Source organism: Triplophysa rosa, linkage group LG22 (assembly GCF_024868665.1).
Source record: "Triplophysa rosa linkage group LG22, Trosa_1v2, whole genome shotgun sequence".
Lineage (NCBI taxonomy): Eukaryota > Metazoa > Chordata > Actinopteri > Cypriniformes > Nemacheilidae > Triplophysa > Triplophysa rosa.
The window spans coordinates 17,246,546-17,269,293 of NC_079911.1; the positions used below are offsets into that span (position 1 = coordinate 17,246,546).

Here is a 22,748-nt window from a genome sequence, read left to right on the forward strand (position 1 = left end):
ACTACATGTGTCATTTTAATAGACAGGCTAATAATAAGGTATTAAAGAGGCCATATGACATTTTTTTGGCTCAAATGTGTCAGGTGCGATTTTGTAAGAAAACGTCACATAATTTGACTCCGTGTAAAGATAATGTAACATGCAACTTTTTTCTATTTATTTTTAAAATATTACTACAATCTTTATTAGGCTACTATTGTTTACTGAACTGGTCAGTACTTAAATGTAGAAAAATATCAATATAAAATGCATAGCCTTTACCATATTATTGCTTTTTTAACCCTTATTATTTTTCAGTAGGAACCTGTTTAAACTGCTGGCATGATTTATTAACGTTGTAGACTGTGAATCTAAAGTCGGATCACATCGGTCGACTCGTCCTCACCTGTTGAATACGACACACCGGACGAGGTGAGAATAAAACAAAAACAGGCCGTTTCAAACCGACATCGCTTGTAGAAAGTCGTGTTTAACAGTTAAGCAATGACACTTTTACTGGATAACCAATTCCCACCTATACCGGAAAACAAGGAGATCGACACGAAGGGCTTTCTGGAGTCTGTCTCTCACCTGCCGTCTTTCTTCGGTGAGTGGTCAACTTCATTTACACAAATCACTCGATTCAATTATTTTTGTGAAAGAGCACGAACAAGAGCAGAGTAAGGCCTACAAATATCTTTTGGTTTTTAAATAGACACCAATGAAAGCGATTTAGGGAAGCTACAATGGCTGATTAAATATTAAGAGGGCGTAACGGATATTCCGCTGTTTGCAATACCATTTTATTCCTTAAGGTGGCGCCAAATGATACTTCTATAACTGTACTGGTGTAGGCCTAATGCAGCCAATTTCAATGTCACAAAGTGTTTCTTTTAATCTTATAAAGGACTTTTTTAAGATTAAACATTTTTCTATTTGTAAAGTGATTTTTTTTACAATTATACTTTTTTTTGCGTATTGATAATGGTTTTCTTTATTTTGTTATCACAGACTGACAGGGATTAGCACTTGTAAAAATTGTTTTTCAGATTGTCTCGGTTCCAAAGTTTTTGCACCAATTAAGGCTGACATAAATGGAAACATTACAGTAAGTCAAAACGTTAATTTAGTGTAAAATGCTTTTAAATTGTTTTTGTATAGGACATTTTCATTTAATTCCACCAAACACAAACTGATCAGTGTTTGAATTCTTTCCCGTTTCCACAAGAAAATTAAAGCTGTCTATGACTCTGATCCGGTGAAGTTTGAGACCCTTCAGCAGATCCTGTTAGCCGAGAAAAGCATCCATGGTTCAGAATGGCCTAAAGCTGGAGCGACACTGGCACTGATGTGGTTAAAAAGGTAAGAGAGACAAAAAAAATTCTCATTTAATTTTATTTAACAAATTGTCTTACAGTACTTTGAAAACTTTTTGGGAGAAGTTCCTTCTTAAAATGATAATTATATAACAAAATCTTGGCTCTTAAAAAATAAAACTTGTCCATTGCAGTTTATGAATCATCACAATTTATTTCAAGTCCCACTGTTTTGTAAAGAGTTTTACTGATCTGGTTTCAGAGGTCTGCGGTTCATTCAGATTTTATTGGAAAGTCTAGCTGATGGAGAAAGAGATGACAACAATCCCATTCTTATCCGCATCAATATCACTAAAGCGTATGATCAAGCCCTCAAGAGTTATCATGGCTGGATAGTCCAGAAGGTTTTCAAGGTTGGTCTAAAACATTACAGAAACTACTCTGTGAGTCTACAGCATTTCAATCTTGTTATTGCAAACTACTGCAGAAGTCAAGCAAAAGTCACAGAAATTCACTAATCAAAGCGTGTGGAAACTTTTGAAAAGACAAACAAGTTCACCAAATATTTTTGCTTTTGCTGTAGGCTGCATTATTTGCCGCACCCTGCCGGTCGGATTTTCTTAAAGCTTTATCCAAGAATCAAGAAGTTGCTGAGGAGGATTGCTTATCTAAAGTTCGTCAGTTTTTAATAAACTTCACTGCGACTGTGGATGCCATTTACGAAATGTATTATACAATGAATGCTGAACTGGATTACCAGGTTTAAAATGTTTTTTTTTTCTGTTGGACTTTAAAGCACACATTTATGTATAGGCCTATTTTTGACAAGGCCTTTTACCTTAAATGAGGTCTGTTCAGATCACTCTTCAAATCCTGTTTACTTCACGTGAACTCTGATATAGAGCACGGACATCCAATTTCTGTATGATATTGGAATTGACATTTTATTTATGAAGCTCATGTGTTAACTGTTCACCTGATCCTCATCCTGCTCTATCATACATCACAAATGATGAACAAATAAACCAAACACGACGCTTTATATGACAGATATACTGTTTGTGATTGATGACTGTGATGTTTTATGTACTGATGTAATGATGTTTACACACCTTGATCACATACAGAGGAGGGTTTACAAACGGGGGTAAATCTGAGCTCAGTTTGGCACATTGTTGACATCTCTTCTCAAACTCAAATGACAGACACATTTGTCAGATTTCTGACTCTTTCTCTCCTCATGAGAAATATCTCAGACACAGAGAAGAACTTTCTGCTTCTCTCCATTTAATCTCATTGATGTCTAGAAGAAATAATTCAAGAGATCTCATCTGTGAGTTTCTAACGAAGAAAAAATAAAACATTTTATGTAATAAGGTTTTATATATGGAACACGTGAATACTGATTAACATTTTTTTCTTTTTCGATAAATTTTGATAGTGATCAATTAAAATGTAAATCAATTTAAAGATCTAAAGTAGGGCTTGTATTGATTCTGTTTAAGGACATCGCTGGTGAAAACATTTGCTTCACACATACATCGAGGGAGAGTTTCATCTAATTCTCTGCGTGCCTTCAAGGCAATTTAACCCTCAAAATTTCCCTGCTGTCCATTCTGATTAGTCACATTTGGACATCAGGGATTAACTGGACAGGTGCATGAGCACCACCAGCAAAACAAAACAGATCAACAAACAAACCTCATTGCTGATCGGGTCAAGAGCATACTTTTATTTTTAGTATTCTTAATGTAGTGTTGTGATGTAAAAAGAAGAAATAAGATATATTTTCTGTGTTGCTATTCAAGGTCAGATCTGCTGTTATCCATTGACATCAAGATGCTTTCTGTCCTATTCGCATGTTATGTTGGGATGGATCATTGGGTTTGGTCAATGCCAGCTCAAGTAAATGTTTGTTTTTATGTCAAACATGATATTAAACCGGTGAACCTCTCTGTACTGTATGTGTTGAATCTGTATTTATTTGGCCAGATCTGTGGACTGGTCCTGGTGAGGTGATGGTGACCGGACAGATAAAAGATGTTCCGTTTGATGTAATCCCTGGTTATTATATCTCAAATTTGAGAATCTGGTGATGAAGACGTTTCTCTGAAGAGTCGTGTTATCCTCCGTCTCTACTCATCCACGAGGACATCGCAGGCTTACGAGGGTTTCATTTATTATGAACCATCAAAGCAAAAGTTTGTAAGAACATGACTTTCGTTGCCTGTCAGTTATACTATATGAAAGAAATATCAGCTATGAGACATTTGTAGTGAATGTTAAACTGAGTGAAACTCAACCTTTACTGTTTATGAAAGTGACACTTTCAACTGAGCATCTTAAAGCAGATAAAATTATTGATTTTTTAAATATATCAGAATCAAATCTAACTTGAGGATGGACTCACGTTCGAGAAACCATCCTAGCATCGTCATAGCAACCCCAAGATCATTTTAGCAAGCAACAGCATCTTTAAAAAATGGGTACCACTTTAAAATAAGGTTGAATTTTTTTAACACTGAACAATACTTAGTGGATTTGAGCATTAACAGTACTAATACGCGTTTAAAATCAAAAGTTGTATGTGTTTACATGGGTTGATCCTCTGTGAACTGGCATGAATGAACAATCGTATTTGTGTCGTACAAACACCTGAAGATGAAACATGTAGTTTGTGCTGCCATCTGCTGGTTCCCTATACGAAAGAAAAATCATAGATGAGATGAGAAATACCTCAGCATCTTTGAAGAAATAAATCAGAAGAGTGTGATGCAGGAGGAGTTTTGTGTGTCCTGTATACAGTTGATTCTGTGACTGTATTTGGTCACTGAGATTGATCATATATCAACATGATCAGGTCTGAAAGAGCCAGCGGGTCGTTCAATGTGTTCATATCAGTTCAGGAACTGCGTGTCACGTTTAACAGCATCGTAATTGATGTGATTGATGATCCATCCAGCGCTTCTGGCCTGCAGCATCTCACCGGTCCACCAGGAGAGAGAGAGAGAGAGACCAGTGTGATATGATGCTGCGTCCATGAGTTCAAACCCTGATCTAAGCTCAAATGCTCATCGCACCTGTCTCATCTCAATCTAACTTCTATAACAAGGTATGAGTTCGTCTTTTTTCATTTTTAGGCTGTTGCAGAAGTAGTTGAAATCTAAAGTTGTTGTTTATTAACAACTTTATTAAACAGTTCCTTTTATGTGACATGGCAAAACAAAAATCCAAAATCTAATAGCAAAAACGTATTCAGTAGTTATTGCTTAAAAGTTTTCATAGTGATACATTGTGTGTTGAGTTGAAATAGAAAAATGAAATAATGAATATATTTTCTGTAAGACATTGAATCCTGCTTTTGTTTGCAAAGATGCTTTTAATGTCAGTGTTTCTTAACCCTTACAGAACGTATCCTTTAAGTTCATTTTTGTTATGTATACCTAAGCAAAGCATATTTTAAGTGTATTTTATGTATTAAGTACTACAACTATATTTTTGCACACGTATACTATTTCAATACGACTTTAATACTAATTGGCCCTGTTTTAAGTGTACTTTTGGGTATTCATTAAGTGTAGTAGTGGTGAACTTGAGAAGTACATATTACATATCATATTTTTCTGAGAAATACCTAAAAAAGTAGACTGTAAATATTTTTTCTCATTTTTAGTTTACATAAGTTTATTATATGTATAATAATAGCACACGTTTTGTAAAAGACAAGTGTCTTTAATACTTTTACTGAACCCTGGACCTGAGCATTACACAGTTTGTACTGACGATGTTGGCACGTGTGGCTTGTTGAAGAAATATGCGTTATTACTTTAATAAATGCATTAAAAGAGAGTAACCCGTAACAAACACCCAGAACACCATAGCAACACCCTAGAAACCACCCAGAACATCATATCAACACCCAGAGACCACCCAGAACCCCATAGCAACACCCTAGAACACCATAGAGTTTTTGGATCTAAATTGTAAATGTGGTCATCTCTGAACGCATTGCCATATTTCCACAGTCACAGTGGTGTTTCTTAGTGGATCAATATGACTGTCAGATGTGATTATGTGAAACTGCTGTGAAGGACACTGGTCATTATACTGTTACTGTATGTGTCGTCTAATGCTGAAATCTTTTATAGTTCGTTCATTGGATGCATTATATCTCTGTTGATGTACTGCACTGATTTATTCTTGTGTTTCATTGCAAGACCTTCGAAAGTCATTTTCAGAAAATCATAGCGTAAACAATCTTGAGGGAGTCATGTGTATATTAAAGGCATAAACTTGTCAATTTTATTATAATCAGTAACTGTATTTCCATATCTTTTATATTTGACTTTTCTTCCTTTAATAAAGAGTGTAGAGTTAAACTTGCATCCTTCTAAACCCAGAACACAATCACATGTGCATCAAACGCTGTGCCACGGCTTTGACTATTTCTGAGTTTGTTCATGCAAATGAGGAGACACAGCTACTGTTTCTGAATATGTGAATCGACCTACACAATGTGACATAGGAGTGTGTGTGTGTGTGTGTGTGTGTGTGTGTGTGTGTGTGTGTGTGTGTGTGCGTGCGTGCGTGCATGCGTGCGTGCGTGTGTGTGTGTGTGAGAGAGAGAGAGAGAGAGAGAGAGAGAGAATTAAACCTCTGCATTGGGTTTTCCTTCCCCATCAGCGATAGAGACATTGATCTCATGTGCTGGTTCCTCTGAGGTCCTCTCACGGTCACTGAAACTGAGACCATGAATAACATCCCGTATGCAGATTGAAAGACCTCAGACCTTGATTTGATTGGCTACTGTAACTGCTCAATTATGTCATTTGTGATTCTTGTACTGCATGCAAATATGTTTCATTCATTCAAATAATTTATACATTTAAAGGTATTGTTTAGCCAAAAATGTGTATATGTAAATGTGATATACTAGTTGAGACTCTTTTGTGTGTTTTTTCTCAGTATGAATCATGACTGGCACGGGAGCAGAAGAAGTGCTCACCATGGTAAACGCTGTGAGGATGAGGACGGTGAGGGAAGATTTGTTTTTGGCATGTGTTTCTCAGCAGATGTACTGCATGTTGTAAGTCTTTGTGTGTCTGCGTGAAGTTGAAGTTCACAGATGTTCCTCGGTCTGTTCTAGAGTCCGTCTACATCGGTGTTCCGGTGTCGCAGGGCACCAGGAGGAAGCGCAGGCATCACCGGCACACATCACGCCATTCACACGACCGGGACAGTCATGACAGACGGCACAATCGTCACGAGCACACGGATCGAGAGGAAGCCTGTGAGCCTGATGATGAGCGGGATTCAAATGAGCTGCTCTCAGACATCAACTCCACCAGTAAGAGAATACTTTACTGATATACAGAATAAAACACAGCCATGAGTTATAAACAAACTCGAGCAAAACAGAAACTGCTCATGTTCTGAGAAAGTTTACACCATAAAACTTCAGTACTGTGTCTCAAATTAAAAACCCGTACAGCCCAAAATAAATCTGCCTTAACTGTTCATTTATGTCTCAAATAGCTTATACTAAATTATACTAAAGCATAAATCCTAAATATTATTGAAATAAAATGCATAATATGTTAGAAAGAATTTTGTATTTTTTAAACAAGCATTTATTTTACAGTTTTAATACGCAATTCCAATATAACAATCATAACAACACGCGTCACATTACTGCAATACAAAAGAATGATAAAAATAAAGATTTATCAGCAGTTGAGCAAATTACATCATTATAAGCCACTGTGTTGAAAGAAACAGCAAGTGCCTTACTAAGCATTTTGTCTTGTTTTATAGTACAAATATCGGTAACACTTTAGTATAAGGACCAATTCTACCTAGTTGTTATTAGCATGCCTATTATTAGCATATTGGCTGTTTATTAGTACCTATAAAGCACATATTCAACATGACCGTATTCTACATCCTTAATCCTAACCAATACCTAAACCTAATAACTACCTTACTAACTACTAATAAGCAACAAATTAGGAGTTTACAGAAGCAAAAGTCCTAGTTAATGGTTTATTAATACTACCGACAATTGGACCTTAAAATAAAGTGTGACCCAAATATCTTAACATTCTTAAATCTAGATACATTTTCTTGACCAGATAAGTGACCTAAGACATTTAGTTTTGTTTTATGAAAGAAAATACATACTTTATTTATATACTTTATTTTAAGGTCCAATTCTCGGTATTAATAAACCATTAACTAGAACTTATAAGAATGTCCTTTTTTGCAGTGTAATCATCTTGTAAAATGTTAAATCCGTCCTCTTGCTTTGATCTTGTTTTTAAACTGATACAACTTCACATCCTTCTGATTTTATTCTTCCTGGTTATTTATATCGCGGTTTTTGCATCATCTATAATGAAGTTTAAAAATGTACACTTGATTCTGTTTTTTATTGCTGTGAATTGATAACCAAAAATAAAACTAAACGGTAAAGTGAGAGAAAGAAAGAAAAAGAGGGAGAGAGAGAGAGAGAGAGAGAGAGGTATGCTCAGTAAAGCTGGAGGAGGGGAAAAACTCTTGTAAGGTCTTTCATGTGTGAGGTACTTTACCCTGTTTTACCCTACGTCAGTGTGAGTAGGTTTAAGAACCGAGACTTTCATAAAACACGCATAAAACAAAATGAGTTCAATTTAAACGCACAGCAGACACAGAGCTCAGGTGGTCAGGGTCATTCAGAGTCTGTTGGATATTTCTGGAAGTGAAGAATGGCCGAGGAACACTCTGGGTCGTCTTTTCATATTCAAGCCTCAATTCAGTCTTTGACGTCCAGTCTGGAGTCTCAGAACACACTGTTGAGCACACGTACAGGTACATTCTCATCTCACACTCTTATTCTCTCACAACTTTCTCATTGTCTTCTCCATTGTACTTTCTCTTTGTAGTTTTTGGTCAAAGTCCATTTACTCTAAAATACAGAGCTCTTCAAAGCGATGCCTAGCACAGCACGCTGATTTTGGTTGACCAAAGAACGTTTCATTGAAAGGTTTCTAATAGACCTATTTCTTTATTTTTTAGTCTGTAGAACCTTTTCCTACTTTAAAGAACTTTTTTGTGCAACCGAACGTAGTTAGAATGTGCAGACCTTGTTAGATGGTTTATTTCTAGACTGTTCTTGATCTCAGAAGAAAAGAACATCTGTGATCGACCAACCAAAGTGAGAAAAATGTATAATCTGTTGATAAAATGCTGTGTTGTACTCATGGCATTCTACATATTTGTGATTTTCCTTTGGTGTGAGAAGGATTATGTGGAGAAAAACACATGCTGATAATCCGGAGAAAAGCCTGAAATCCTGAGAGAACAACAAGACGTTTGACTTCGTGAGCACAGAGCACAGTGAAATATAAAGTCAACATATTTTTGATGACATTAGGAAAGATCTGTTGAATATCGAATCTCTCATTAGATTAGAATAAAACATTGTCACATGATTATTCTAAAATAATCTACCAAATAAATTTGTTTGATATGTGATGATCAGACATTTAAATTCATAAGTTTGTTTGATATGTGATGATCACACATTTACAACATTCACAATGATCTGGAGGCAGATCATTCAGATTCAGTTCTTGTGTGTAAATTGAGTTTGAAACTAGGGATGCTACGGATGTTAGGTGATTTCAGATGATGTGAAAGTGTTTGCATTCGTCTGGAAGAAATCAGATTGTGGTTTAGTTTAGATGTGAACGATGTGGATGATCTGATGCCTCATATTCACCTTTCATTTTGAAGCGGGTCAGACGACGGTCAGTTCACATCATGTGCTCCAGTAGACTTCTGTGTTTCTGCTTTCACATGAACGATCCCAAAACTCAGAGTTTCATTAAGTTTGTTTATTAAACGGAGCGTTGGAATGCTTGATTCTGATTGGCCAGTCACGACATTTGCAGGTTCGTTAGTCCCAGATAACAACCTCTCAAAACTAATAACACACGGTAACCCGGATTGCAGCAAATCATTTTGACAGGTTTTTTTTGACAAATTAAATATAAATGTCTTTTACTAACATATATGAAATTATATTTACAAATGATTAAACCAAATTGCCTGTTCGTGCCATTAGAATGTCGTTTCTTACCTTAAACCGAAAGTAAACAGCTTGACTGCATTTTATTAAGAAGCGCGCGCGTGTGTGGGTGTGTGTGCGTGTGCGTGTGCGTGTGCGTGTGCGTGTGCGTGTGCCTGTGTCTGTGTGTGCGTGCGTGCGTGCGTGCGTGCGTGCATGTCAGTGTCCCCCGCTGCAGAGAGACTGCGTCACATTCTCAGAGAGGACGATGAACCCACACCCACTCTTTTCACTGAGATGGACACACTGCAGCATGAGGGCGGAGAGATGGAGTGGAAAGAGTCGGCCCGGTAACACAAACACACACACACACACACACACACGCTTTGGTTGACTATCCCCGTGGGGACAGTCCATAGGCGTAATGTTTTTATACTGTACAAACTGTATATTCTATCCCCTATCCCTAACCCTATCCCTAAACCTAAAGATCATAGAACACTTTTTGCATTTTTAGATTTGTAAAAAATATTGTTCTGTACAATTTATTAGCTTTTTTGCCCATGAGGACCTCAATTTTGGTCCCCACGGTGACACGAGTCCCCATGTGTTGGTGTGTATTCAGGTTTCCGTCCCCACCGGGATATACAAACATGAACACACACACACACAGCCTCTTTCACACACACTCAAAACAACACTTAACATTTATCACAACCACAACACACCACCTAAATCACACACACACGCACAACAACACTCACACATTCATCACACAGACACAACTTTAATCACACATGCATGCGCACAGACACACACGCACACACATTCATCACATACTGTACACACACACGACTACAACACAACCTTCATCACATACACACAACAACACATGCTCAACAATTACCACATACACACACACAACACACAGCCTCTTTCACACACTCAAAACAACACACACACATACATCACACACACACAACCTTAATCACACGCACGCACACACACACACACACACACACATTCATCACTCAGACACAACCTTACACACACACTCAACAGGACTCAACATTCATCACGCACATACTTGTGTTTGTTTTCATACATTACAATACTGTACAAAGTACAAACTGTATTGCATCCCCTAACCCTGACCCTCTCGCAAACCTTTCTGCAGGTTATTTTTAAATAAACATCATTTAGTTAGACTTAAAAACGTGGCCACAGGTCAAACATTACTGCTGTTACTGTCTCAAATCCTGTAGAGTTTACTGGAACACGCATACGCACCCAAACACACACAGTGAACTTTACTGTAATGACGAAAATCTCATTGCAATTATTTTTAATCCATTACAAACAAAAGAGTTTCTTGCGTCTGCCGGTGGGACGTGAAGAGCGTTGTCATGGCAACAGCTGCATCTCTTGTTGTGTTGTGTTGTGTTGTGTCAGGTGGGTGAAGTTTGAGGAGAAGGTTGAGGAGGGTGGAGAGAGATGGAGTAAACCTCACGTGTCCACGCTGTCTCTGCACAGTCTGTTTGAACTGCGCACGTGTCTGCAGACCGGCTGCGTTCTGCTGGACCTCGAGGGATATTCACTGCCGCAGATCGTGGGTCTGTTTCTCTTTCACTGTTCATCACGCTCTACAATAGCTCATTTACTGGATCACGTGATGTTCTTAAAGCGATATTTCAGAGGCAAAACAAACTTCCCATTGTCTTACTCACCCTCAAGGCATCCTGACTGAATGTGACTTTCTTCTTGAAGAATAATGCAGTCGGAGTTATACTTGTAATACCACGTATCATTTTTCTTCCAAGCGGTAGAATGGGAGGCAAAAAACCACGGAGCCGTGTCGAGCCGTTCTTTGATCGATGAATGCACTTTTTGGAGCTTCAAAAAATTGCCCCCCATTCTTCCGTTTGGAAGAAAAATGACACGTGATATTATAACTCTTCAAGAGTTATTCTTCTTCAAGAAGAAAGTCATATTCAGTCAGGATGCCTTGAGGATGAGTAAAACATGGGGAAATTTAGTTTTGCCTCTGAAATATCGCTTTAAGGTTTAAATGAGACAGACTCCATTAAATATACAGCTACAAATGTCTCTGATCGTTTGTTCTTCAGTTTGTATGGAAATCTATAAGACATTTTTAAACGCAGATGTTCACGTGTGCTTCTTTGTCTCCAGATGACATTGTAGAGAAGCAGGTGCAGAAGGGTCTTGTAGCTCCAGAGATCCGCGAGAAGATCAGTTTCGTTCTCCTGCGGAAGCACCGTCACCAGACCAAGAAGCCCATCCATCGCTCGCTGGCAGACATCGGCAAATCCAGTCCTTCCAGTGAGCGCTCCCTGTAACCTCACCCGTCCCAGAGTTCCCCATTCTCTTTCGATTCTTGATTCTCATCTCCATCTTTTCTTCTGTCTTTGTGTGTGTATCAGACCCCAGTCCTCGCTCTGCTTCAGGTGTTCATCGCTCCACTGAGGACCTGCGTTCTCGACAGAGCGGAGGTCTCAGTAAACTGCGTGAGTCTCTCACTAACCTTCATGTACACCAGCGGTCAAACGTTTTTTCATGTACACTGGACACTTGCTGACTGATGATTTTTGTTAAAAACACACAAATTCAGTCTAAACATTTGAGTTCTGGTGTATTCATCTGCATCTTCTTTAACACCTCGGCACTTTTCTTACTTCTCTGTCTGTGTAGAAAGACCCTTAGCACGAGGAATATTTGATGTTTGATGTGTGTTGAATACGATTTGCATGCAGGATTGAAATTTCTGTCATTGTTCTGAGGATTAGACATTATTCCTGAGCTCTTGATTTGTTTCTTATGATTTGCTCTGAACTGTGGCTAGTTCGTTTGTTTGTCGATCACTAAACCAACGACTGCTTTTCAAACAAAAAATACCGTGGTATTACTGATAATGCATGTGAGCTCAGTGTTAGGATCATAAAAGTCCATTCAAATTTGTTGACTTTACTGTTGCTTTTGAATTAAGGTGTGAGTCAAATATGTAAATGTATTATCATCTGATATTATTAGCATACATTCATTTCTTTCTGAATGAACTTTTTCTCATAGTTTGACACTTGTTAAATGCTGGAACAAATGGATTCACGTGTGTGATTTATGTTTTTCAGATCCATCTCAGTGTCGCAGTATGAATGATATTTCCGTCACGCCCAGCTCTGATCAGGTGCAACAGTCTCTTGCCTTTTTTTTCTCTGTTATTTTCTCATGTATTTTGAGGCGACTCAAAGGCTTGTTTGACAGATTCAGTACTGTCTGAATAATAGAATCAAAATAGAAAGACTCGTTCACTAGAAAGTGACTTAAATTAAAAGATTAAAAGGTGATTTTAAGCATAAGCACAAAACTTTTCTTGGCCACGTGTCCTCTGAGAGAGGTGTGTGTGCGTTCCTGTGTGTGTATATGTGTGTGCGTTCGTGTGTGTGTGTCCGTCCGTTCGTGCGTGTGCATGTGTGTGTGTGCGCGTGTGTGTGCATATTTTTGTGTATGCGTGCGTTTGTGTGTGCATGTGCGCACGCATGTGTGTACTTGTGTGTGTTTGCATGTGCGCGCATGTGTGTGCGTGTGTGCATATTTTTGTGTATGCGTGCGTTTGTGTGTGCATGTGCGCGCATGTGTGTGTGTGCACGTGTGCATATTTTGGTAAATGCGTGCGTTTGTGTGTGCACGTGCGCACGCATGTGTGTACTTGCGTGTGTGTGTGTTTGTGTGTGCGTGTGCGTGCGTGTGTGTGTGTGTGTGTGTGTGTGTGTGTGTGTGTGTGTGTGTGTGTGTCCACGTGCGTGCGTGTGCACGTGTGCATATTTTTGTGTATGCGTGCGTTTGTGTGTGCATGTGCGCGCGTGTGTGTGTGTCCGTGTGTGTGTGCGCGCGTATGTGTGCATGTGTGTTCATGCTCAGGCTCTGATTGTGTATGCTATTGATCTTTCACTACAGTTAATACCGATAGCCATTTATGAATGAGGCCGCATGATGTTCTGCTGTCGCGTGAACACAAGTTTCTCTAAAACAGTGCGATTCTGCCCACTAGCTGAAAAACAAGTTCATGAAGAAGATCCCGAGAGATGCAGAGGCGTCCAATGTTCTCATCGGAGAGGTGGATTTTTTGGACAAACCCTTTGTTGCATTCGTCCGTCTGGCTCAAGCCGCCACACTCGGAGGTCTCACTGAAGTCCCCGTACCAACAAGGTGAAGATCCTGCTCTGCACATGCTTTTGTTTGTTAAACCTGTCTAAAAATGGGTTAAAGGTGCAGTTTGTAAAAATCAAAACAACAACAATGCCGTAGCTTGATGATGCTGTGAAGGAGCGTGAAATGAAGGGATCTGTTGTCTTCAACTCCACCGCCGATGGCCATCAATCAGACGGGAGCGAGAAATAATGTTAGCAGATGAGGTAAAGTTTTATAAATGTTGCGTATAATTGTGGTCCATACTGTAAATAAGTGACTGCTCGAAACAAGTTAGTGGCTTGCTGGAGACTACTTCCGCATTTGTCCATGACACTGTTGTCATGCGGTTTCTACGTCAGTGAAGGCGCTAACAAAGGGGAACGCGGACATGACGCCATTGACAGGCGACTGCACAGCCCCGTGTCACTGTTTAGAATGGCGATTTTCTCACGATTTACAAGTAGTTGGAAACATTTGAGATATTGTAAGTACTAGTGGTTTTTTGATATGTTACTGCAAAATTGTTACAAACTGCACCTTTAATTAGTTCATTAAATAGACTTTTTATGAGGCTGTCAATGAAATCCAGGCTATTTATGAGATAACCATTAATTTCACTATGATTTAAATTTTTGACATTAAGGAAATCATGGTTGTATTTGCACAGAACGTTCTTTGCACTATGTAGGATTCTGTAGAAAAATGACCAAAAAGGACTTTAGCTGGATTTGCACAGGCAGGGTCACATTTGTATGACATTTTAAGGATGATTGGAAAACTCTCTGGTGGATGTTTAATGCTGTGTCTCAGGTTTCTCTTTGTGCTGCTGGGACCAAACGGCAAAACCAAATCCTACAATGAGATCGGCCGTGCCATGGCTACTCTTATGGTTGATGATGTAAGACACTTCAAACATCATGTCATACTCTATTCAAAAGCATCACCGTTACGGAATGAGCTGAACTTGCGTCAATCATCATCTTCAGCTCTTCAGTGACGTTGCTTATAAAGCCAGAGATCGGGAGGATCTGATCGCAGGTATCGATGAGTTTTTAGATGAGGTGATCGTTCTTCCTCCAGGAGAATGGGACCCAAAGATTCGCATTGAGCCTCCCAAAAAACTGCCTTCAGCAGATATGAGGTATTAAATCATTCATTTACATTGCGTTTCACATTTCTTAGGTCAAGTAAGCTTAAACCTAAGTTCTGCTCTCTCTCACAGGAAGTCTGTTTTCTCTCTGAATGAACTCGGACAGCCCAATGGAAATGCAGGAGGAGGTCCGGCGTCCGCTGAAGATGAGGAGATGCCTGCTCCTCATGAACTCGGAGAGGAGCTGGCGTTCACCGGCCGGTAATAATCACTCCGCCCGTCTGTGTCTCTGGACGGTGTTTGAGTATGAAGGATGATGTTTGTGTTTCTGATAGATTCTGTGGTGGACTCTGGCTGGACATCAAGAGAAAGATGCCCTGGTTACTCAGTGACATCTATGAGGGTTTTCACATTCAGTCCATCTCCGCTGTGCTCTTCATCTATCTGGGCTGCATCACTAACGCCATCACCTTTGGAGGACTTCTGGGAGACGCTACAGATAACTACCAGGTCATTTAGTTTTTTAAGAGAAGATGATATAGACATGTACTTTTATTTAGTGTTTCGTGTGCTTTGTTTAAATAACAGCATGCACTCAAGCTGGAATATACATACATACACATACTGTATGATATAATATACTGTAGATATTGATATTTCTTTTCATTTTAAACCACAGCTTTTTTTGGTCCTAAAAAATATCCTAAAGCTTTAATACAGGTTTAGATAATGTCGTATGGACCTTTTAGATTTTTGTATTGTTCATCAGATTTCAGCTGATCGTTACATTTGCCCTCGTTGCTTTCTCGATCATTTTTTTCGCATTTTTCTTAAATTTCTGTCAGTTTTTCTTTTTCTTTAAAGTTTGTGTGTTTGTCGTTGATGTTCAGGGTGTGATGGAGAGTTTTTTGGGCACGGCTCTGGCTGGTGCTGTCTTCAGTTTGTTTGGTGGTCAACCTCTCATCATTCTCAGCTCTACAGGACCAATATTGATCTTTGAGAAACTGCTCTATGAATTCAGCAAGTGAGGACAATATCATCTAAATCTATCTGTCTGTCTGTCTCTCTGTCTATCTATTTATCTGTCTGTCCATCCATCCATCCATCTATCAATCCGTCCGTCCGTCCATCCATCCGTCGATCCCTCCCTCCCTCCCTCCCTCCATCCCTCCCTCCCTCCCTCACTCACACACTCACTACCTCCCTCCATCCCTCCCTCCCTCCCTCCATCCATCCATCCATCCATATGTCGATCCCTCCCTCCACCCATCCATCCATCCGTCCATCCATATGTCGATCCATCCATCCTTCCTTCCGTCCATCCGTCTGTCCATCCATCCATCCCTCCATCCTTCGATCCATCCATCCATCACTCCCTTCCTCCCTCCATCCGTCAATCCATCCATCCATTCACTTCAAATGCTGTGTAAAGATCTGAACGTGCTGTTGTGTTCAGAAACAATGACATTGACTACATGGAGCTCCGGCTGTGGATCGGTCTTCACTCATGTCTACAGTGTCTGCTTCTGGTGGCCACAGACGCCAGTTACATCATCAAATACATGACCCGCTTCACTGAGGAGGGCTTCTCCAGTCTCATCTCCTTCATCTTCATATCTGACGCCATCAAGAAAATGACATCAACCTTCAACTATTACCCCATCGATCGAGACTTTAAACCCGATTACATCACCACATACAGATGTGACTGCCTGCCACCTGATCAAGGTGAGTCTGAATGCTGCATTCTCCAGCCATGTCGGTTTTATGTCTTAATACATGTTCTGGGTTTATTTATTTACTTTTTAAAATTATGCAAATGTTTTACGTTGACTTTAATGTCATGGATTTGTCACTGTGCGTTTTCATTGCTCACACTTGATTCGATGGGCTGTGTGATGGAGTGAGTATCAGCTACATGAACATCTGTTTAATGTGTTGTTGCATGATTTTTTTGCCAATATACAAACGTGTTATTACGTGTATTTTCTTTTGTAGTCTCATCGTTGGCTCACAATGCTTCTTCTGGATTAGGCATAGACAACATCACCGATTACCCAATGGTGAGCTGAGACTGCATAGGTTTATGTTACAGTAAACAGATAAAAAACTCATCTTTATTTATTATTTTTTATGACCGTCATAAGTATGTAAAAAAGTACAATAGCAGTATACTAATAACACACTTAAATAAACATTTGTAAGGGTGTAGAAAATGCATGACACCTTTAAGATCAGTGAATAAAATTTACAAATAAAAAATAATTGTTTCATCTGTTTCTCACACAGTTTAACTTCTCGGCTGTGGACTGGAGTCAGCTGAATAAGAAAGACTGTGTGAGGTTTGGAGGGTCTCTGGTGGGCAAATCCTGTAAATATGTTCCTGATCTGGCGCTCTTGTCTTTCTTCTTGTTCTTTGGCACGTACTCCATGACCATCTCTCTCAAGAAGTTCAAAGCCAGCCGATATTTTCCTACAAAGGTCAGCCGGGATAATTCCCTCAATCTTGTGTTAAACATTTTTTAAACCCTGACAAAACACCTTCTGTGTGTCCGAGTCTATATTTATGATCTGTGTTGTGTTTATCGTGATGTCCTCTCGTGTTCTTCTCAAGTGTCGTGCACTGATAGGAGATTTTGCCATTGTTATATCCATCCTGGTCTTCTGTTCTCTGGATTATGTGATGTCATTGGAGACGCCCAAACTGCATGTGCCCACCCAGATTAAGGTCCATAATGTGTTTTCCTCTCGTTCTTCTTCATTTTTTTCAGTTAAATAGAATCTGCATCCCTTTCCTTCTCTTTTATTCTAAGTTCTGTCATCACAAATTTACACTCACGTTATGTTAAACCTGTACAAATCTTTCACAAGTTTTCTTCCAACATAAAAGATGTTTTACAAAAGTGTAATGAATGTGATTAGCATCCAACTCCAAAAAAAATAAATAAAAATTAAAGCCACAATATGGAATATTTGGACCGCTAGATGGCGCACTTTCGAAACAACAACAAAAGGCGAAGCTAAATGACGTTATGTAGGAGAGTGGAATTATGGGACATGTCGTTTTCACCATCCAGAGGCGTATGGAGATCGCCCATCATGTTCACGGACGACGTAATGAATGAATTTTATTTTATGTCATCGTAATGAATTAGCTTGCAAGAAACGTGGAATGTAATGCTACGTTAGCCCGCGACTGATATTGGACTTTATCCATTGATTTGGTAGCGTAATGCTACACAGTTTTACCTGTTTCAAACAGTCATACAGTCGTGGTTTGAAAAGTAAATTGGAACGAACCCACAGCATTTACAAGTAACGTTATTGGCTACATATTTTTGTGTGACATATACTATATTTCATAGGGTAACTGCATTCATAACTATTCAAATAATCTGTGCATGAGTATTTCGTGTACAATAAATAAAATGTGCTTACCTGTCTATTAAAACACATTCGAGAGCGGAGTCTCTGTCGAGTCCAAATTGGTCGCGAAGCTCTCTCCATTTAGAAAACACCACGCCGATATTAATCCTCGTTTTATTTCTTCGTTTGTCCATAAGCCTGCTTGCCTCATTTGGCCTACGTTTACTCGTTTTTGGGTTTCCTTTACTAGCCAAAGAGTAATCGTGATCCACAATAACAGAACAACAGATGCTGCGTCCCAGATGCTGAACAACCACTTCCGCATTTGCGTGTTGCCGTAGTTTCTACAACCGGAAACTGAGGGTAGTGCGGAGCAGCGCATATTAAGTCCCTGATATGCGACAAATACAAGGGAGACAAGGGACGGGCCATTATTTGAAATAGGAATTTCTCTAGATTTGCACATTCTTGGGAACATTTGGGATAATGTAAATACACAACTGCATGAAATATATCCCACTGTGCAAGTGATTTTGGGATATTTCATAACAAAATTCTTCCATATTGTGGCTTTAAGACCATTTCAGTCTGATAAGCTTTTTTCTTCTTTTGACTCACTTTTGTGTTTCATAAGAGTTTGTGATGACATCAGTCCCTTCTAAAATCTAATGTCTTTTAGTTTTCTGCATCTGTTTCCATCTTTCTTTATTCCTGTAAATGTGCAGCTTCGGAAACTCATCAGTGATTTTGCAATCTTCACATCAATCATGACATTTGTTGCTCTCGATATGCTTATGGGCCTTAAAACCCCTAAACTGATTGTGCCAACTGAATTTAAGGTATGTTCTGATCATATTTCTGAATGATTATACTAATCAATCCGGTGTACTTCACAAAACTGATTGTGTTTTTAACCTCTTTGTCATTCATCATCGCTGTGTTAACTCTGTTGTGTGTAGCCCACCCGACCGGATCGTGGTTGGATCGTCATGCCTTTAGGAAAGAACCCGTGGTGGATTTGTCTTGCCAGCTTTGTGCCTGCGATGCTGGTCACCATCCTGATCTTCATGGATCAGCAGATCACTGCCGTCATTGTCAACCGTAAAGAAAACAAACTAAAGGTGCATTAAAACACAATATTCAAAATCACCATCATCACTATTTCTTATCCTCCAAATAAATAATTCAAGATTTTTTTTCCATTTACATCAAATCATGCATCTTGTTGATGAGAGATGTTTTATTTCAGAGTAATATGACAGATGATATTGTCCTGGAAGAATTCAAAAGTTGAAGGAGACCCATTCATATTTTGTTTTCTCTCAAACCGTCCGCTGGAGCAGAAAGGTTGCGGTTATCATCTGGATCTGTTCTGGGTGGGCATCCTGATGGCCGTTTGCTCGTTCATGGGTTTGCCGTGGTACGTCGCGGCCACCGTCATCTCCATCGCACACATTGACTCTCTAAAGATGGAGAGCGAGTCCAGCGCTCCCGGAGAGCAGCCGCAGTTTCTCGGTGTAAGGTAAATCTCAATCTGACAGCGGGATGTTTTTTCCTTCTGGATTTTGATGTGTTTGTTTGTGTTTACCGCAGGGAGCAGAGACTCACGGGCACATTAGTGTTTGTCCTGACTGGAGTCTCAGTGTTTCTTGCACCAATACTGCAGGTCAGACTGGATGAATAATATACTGTATATTCTTCATCTATATGTTAAATATGATTACGTTTGTTTGTTTGTTTGTTTGTTTGTTTGTTTGTTTGTTTGTTTGTTTGTTTGTTTGTTTGTTTGTTTGTTTGTTTTAAACACATGATGTATGATGTTTTGATGCAGTACATCCCCATGCCTGTGTTGTATGGCGTGTTTCTCTATATGGGTGTTGCATCTCTCCATGGCATTCAGGTACACGAAACACTGAGTTCGATCTGACCTCCTCTGTGCTGTGTTATATAGTTCATCTGAAAATGAAAATCATGTCCAACTTAAAAGTCAACTGACAAAAGTGGGATGTTCCTTTAAGAAGAATTAGGAATTCACCAGACGCTGTTTTGTTTAGTTTTGGGAAAGGATAAAGCTTTACCTGATGCCGGCCAAACACCAGCCGGATTTTGCGTTCCTGCGTCACGTCCCCCTGCGTCGTGTTCATCTCTTCACGCTGGTGCAGGTCACCTGTCTGGCCGTCCTCTGGATCCTCAAGTCCACTATGGCTGCCATCATTTTCCCCGTCATGGTGAGCATCTCTGAAAAAAGGGATTTATATGAGGACCCTTTGACATCCACGCTTTTTGCGTAAAAAATACTTAAAAAATGTACTGTGAGAAAGAAATGAATCTTATAAAAACCTTAGAATGAAAGGTTCTTTGGGAAACTTTTGGGAAAAGAAGCGCATCTAAAGTGAAAGTTGTTGCGATGCACATTGTGCGATTGTGTTGTTCCTTTGACAGATTCTGGGTTTGATGGTGGTACGGAAGATGTTGGATCTGGTCTTCTCGCAGCACAATCTGGCCTGGCTGGATGATATCCTGCCTGACAAAGACAAGAAGAAGAAAGAGGACGAGAAGAAAAAGAAAGAGAAGAAGAAAGCAAAGGCGGATGAACAGAACAGTGATGAAGAGGTGAGATGGGAATTCAGATGACATCACGGGTCATGTGATAATAACACACGCGGTGTCCTTAACCAATCAAATGCGTTTCCTCTTCCTCCACAGTGTTGTTGAAAAGGCACTGTAATACATTTCACTTCTATCTGCATGTGTGTGTCGCTCGTGTGCAGTTTCGTGCATGCTTGTGTTGTTTTTTGAATGCAGTCTCCCTTTATTACGCACTTCATGTATTTGCATATTATTGCATGATGTTTGTTCATCCAGGATCTAAAAATAACAGCAATTGTGAGTGAAATGTGGCTTTGCTTAGTAAAGCTACTGCAACAGAATCAGTTCTTTAAATCATGATGTGAAAATGATAATATGGCCTTCACTATTTACATTTGACATAAAGTTTATATGGTTAATTTACATGTTTTCCATGTGTATTGCTGTGTTTTTACACCACAAGCATTTAGAATTTTCAATCAAAATCATGCTTTTTTAATTAGTACAAAAAATTACTATTATTCTTGAGCAAAAGCGGAGAAACTTATTGATTACTGTTAAAGTTTGGAAAGGTTTTGAAAATTCACAGTTTTGTTATATCACCAAACCCAGAAAACATTTTAAAAGTTACTCAAATATTGGAACTTTTTTCTTAATTGATCAGTTTTGGATCCTGGTTACATTCCCTTCTGAAATACACTAGCTAGTTTGTGTATTGTTTGTTGTTACGGTGTCTTCTACCCCCAGTCAAAGAAACCCAGAGAAATCCCACCCTCAGTGAAGATTCCTCTGGATCTCATGAATCCAAACCCTCCCAACTCAGATCCCTCAGTGTCTGACTGTGAGTAAAACTAACACACCACCATCCTTTACGCCTGTTTCTGTCTGCGTCTCTCGTCCAAACGCTTGCTCATAAGACTATATTGCACGGTTATTAATTTATCTTCTTTACTGTTTGTAGAAGTAGAAGTCTCACCCTCATTTCACCCGAGGGCATGCGAGCCTGACCTGGATGACGTTCATGAACCAGCCCGAACCTTCCGGCCGATGCTCACACAGTCTGTTTGTCCTCACACACAAGCAAATGTGTGATATTTGTATGTACATTACTAACGCAACAAGTGACGCACATTCTCAAACCCACACCAGCCATGTTGCAAGTGAGTCATTTTAACTTTGGATCTCTCTCAAGATTCTTAAATTAAATCTTCCACAGAGCTGATGCCAGTCTGGCACACAAACACACACAGAACATTTGCTGTGTCAGTACACGAGATTCACACATCTACATTCAGATTCAAACACAGTAAGACTGATGTACGTACTTGTTTTGGAAACTAAGAGAATACCTGAAAAGAAGCAATGAGAGAATTGAATTATGTTTATGATTATATTATATAATCATATTGTACAATTTGCACTGTATGATATTTAATGTGCATTTCATAGAATCTAGTGAGACAATCACAAATAAATTGGTTTATAGTTAGATATAAACTGATTCTAGGTACTGTAATAGAATTTATTGAAATGTTGCGTTACATTTTTTTAAACGTTCCAGTTGGATTGTCGATATAGATTTTGGGTTCATATAGTAACATTTTCTGTTTTAAAAATCAGATAATAGTAATTTAGAAATGGCAAAATGTTTATTTTATTTCTGTAATTTGACAGTTTTTGAAGAATTTTCATTCGAGAGCAGTGGATTTTGTTTGTTTGTTTATTAGTTTAATTAAAATAAAGAAAGTTGCCTAAACGTCATGCATATGTTCTCTCTTCAGTTTTTCTATAAATGTTTAACAGCCAGCTGAGCTTTACAGCATTTGATCATGAATCTGTTGATGAGACCCTTCAGACTACACTTACAAACAGTCAACAATTACAATACAAAAGAAATATGTGTGATTTTACGGTAAAACCAATAACAAAAGCCTTTACAGATTGAAAACTTACATGTATGAATTTAAAACTGACATTTAAAAAAGAATTAAAGGAGTAGTTCACCTTCAAAATGAAAATTCTGTCATACTCAACCTCTTGTTGTTTCAAACCTGTGTAACTTTCTTCCACAGAACACATAAGAAGATATTCTGAAGAATGTTGTTAACAGCCCCCCTTCACTTGGATGGGTTACAATAGAAGTGAATAGGGGGCT

The 22,748-nt window shown here is 39.0% G+C and overlaps 2 protein-coding genes across 3 annotated transcripts; both read left to right on the plus strand.

Annotated features, from left to right (window-relative positions):
• The first annotated feature begins 68 nt into the window (after positions 1 to 68).
• On the plus strand, positions 69 to 2,678 carry gltpb (glycolipid transfer protein b). Its single transcript, XM_057321418.1, has 5 exons — positions 69 to 586; positions 1,029 to 1,087; positions 1,208 to 1,341; positions 1,558 to 1,708; positions 1,879 to 2,678. The coding sequence occupies exons 1-5, from the start codon at positions 484 to 486 to the stop codon at positions 2,059 to 2,061; spliced, it is 630 nt and encodes a 209-aa protein (XP_057177401.1). The 5' UTR covers positions 69 to 483; the 3' UTR covers positions 2,062 to 2,678.
• Positions 2,679 to 4,370: 1,692 nt separating this feature from the next.
• On the plus strand, positions 4,371 to 22,345 carry slc4a5b (solute carrier family 4 member 5b). 2 transcript variants are annotated; one of them, XM_057320956.1, is made up of 26 exons: positions 4,374 to 4,407; positions 6,261 to 6,328; positions 6,442 to 6,642; positions 9,566 to 9,692; positions 10,795 to 10,955; positions 11,533 to 11,682; positions 11,784 to 11,867; positions 12,489 to 12,544; positions 13,409 to 13,566; positions 14,359 to 14,446; positions 14,535 to 14,689; positions 14,771 to 14,899; positions 14,974 to 15,148; positions 15,529 to 15,662; positions 16,095 to 16,366; positions 16,637 to 16,701; positions 16,928 to 17,119; positions 17,253 to 17,366; positions 18,964 to 19,125; positions 19,348 to 19,526; positions 19,598 to 19,670; positions 19,836 to 19,904; positions 20,059 to 20,232; positions 20,447 to 20,617; positions 21,341 to 21,434; positions 21,555 to 22,345. In XM_057320956.1, coding segments are annotated over exons 2-26 (3,252 nt in total). In that variant the 5' UTR covers positions 4,374 to 4,407; position 6,261; the 3' UTR covers positions 21,557 to 22,345. The 2 variants fall into 2 exon arrangements, with proteins under 2 accessions (XP_057176938.1, XP_057176939.1); XM_057320955.1 differs by lacking the exons at positions 17,253 to 17,366; positions 21,555 to 22,345 and adding an exon at positions 18,730 to 18,843 and having other exon boundaries at positions 4,371 to 4,407; positions 21,341 to 21,442.
• Positions 22,346 to 22,748: the final 403 nt, after the last annotated feature.

Bases quoted from the DNA above. Each gene is read 5' to 3' on its own strand.
- gltpb (XM_057321418.1), top strand. From the start codon at position 484: ATGACACTTTTACTGGATAACCAATTCCCACCTATACCGGAAAACAAG. The intron at 1,088-1,207 runs GTAAGTCAAAAC...CGTTTCCACAAG, and splicing joins ACATAAATGGAAACATTACA to AAAATTAAAGCTGTCTATGA. The intron at 1,342-1,557 runs GTAAGAGAGACA...ATCTGGTTTCAG, and splicing joins GCACTGATGTGGTTAAAAAG to AGGTCTGCGGTTCATTCAGA.
- slc4a5b (XM_057320955.1), top strand. From the start codon at position 6,262: ATGAATCATGACTGGCACGGGAGCAGAAGAAGTGCTCACCATGGTAAA. The intron at 10,956-11,532 runs GTCTGTTTCTCT...CTTTGTCTCCAG, and splicing joins TTCACTGCCGCAGATCGTGG to ATGACATTGTAGAGAAGCAG. The intron at 20,618-21,340 runs GTGAGATGGGAA...TTCTACCCCCAG, and splicing joins AACAGAACAGTGATGAAGAG to TCAAAGAAACCCAGAGAAAT.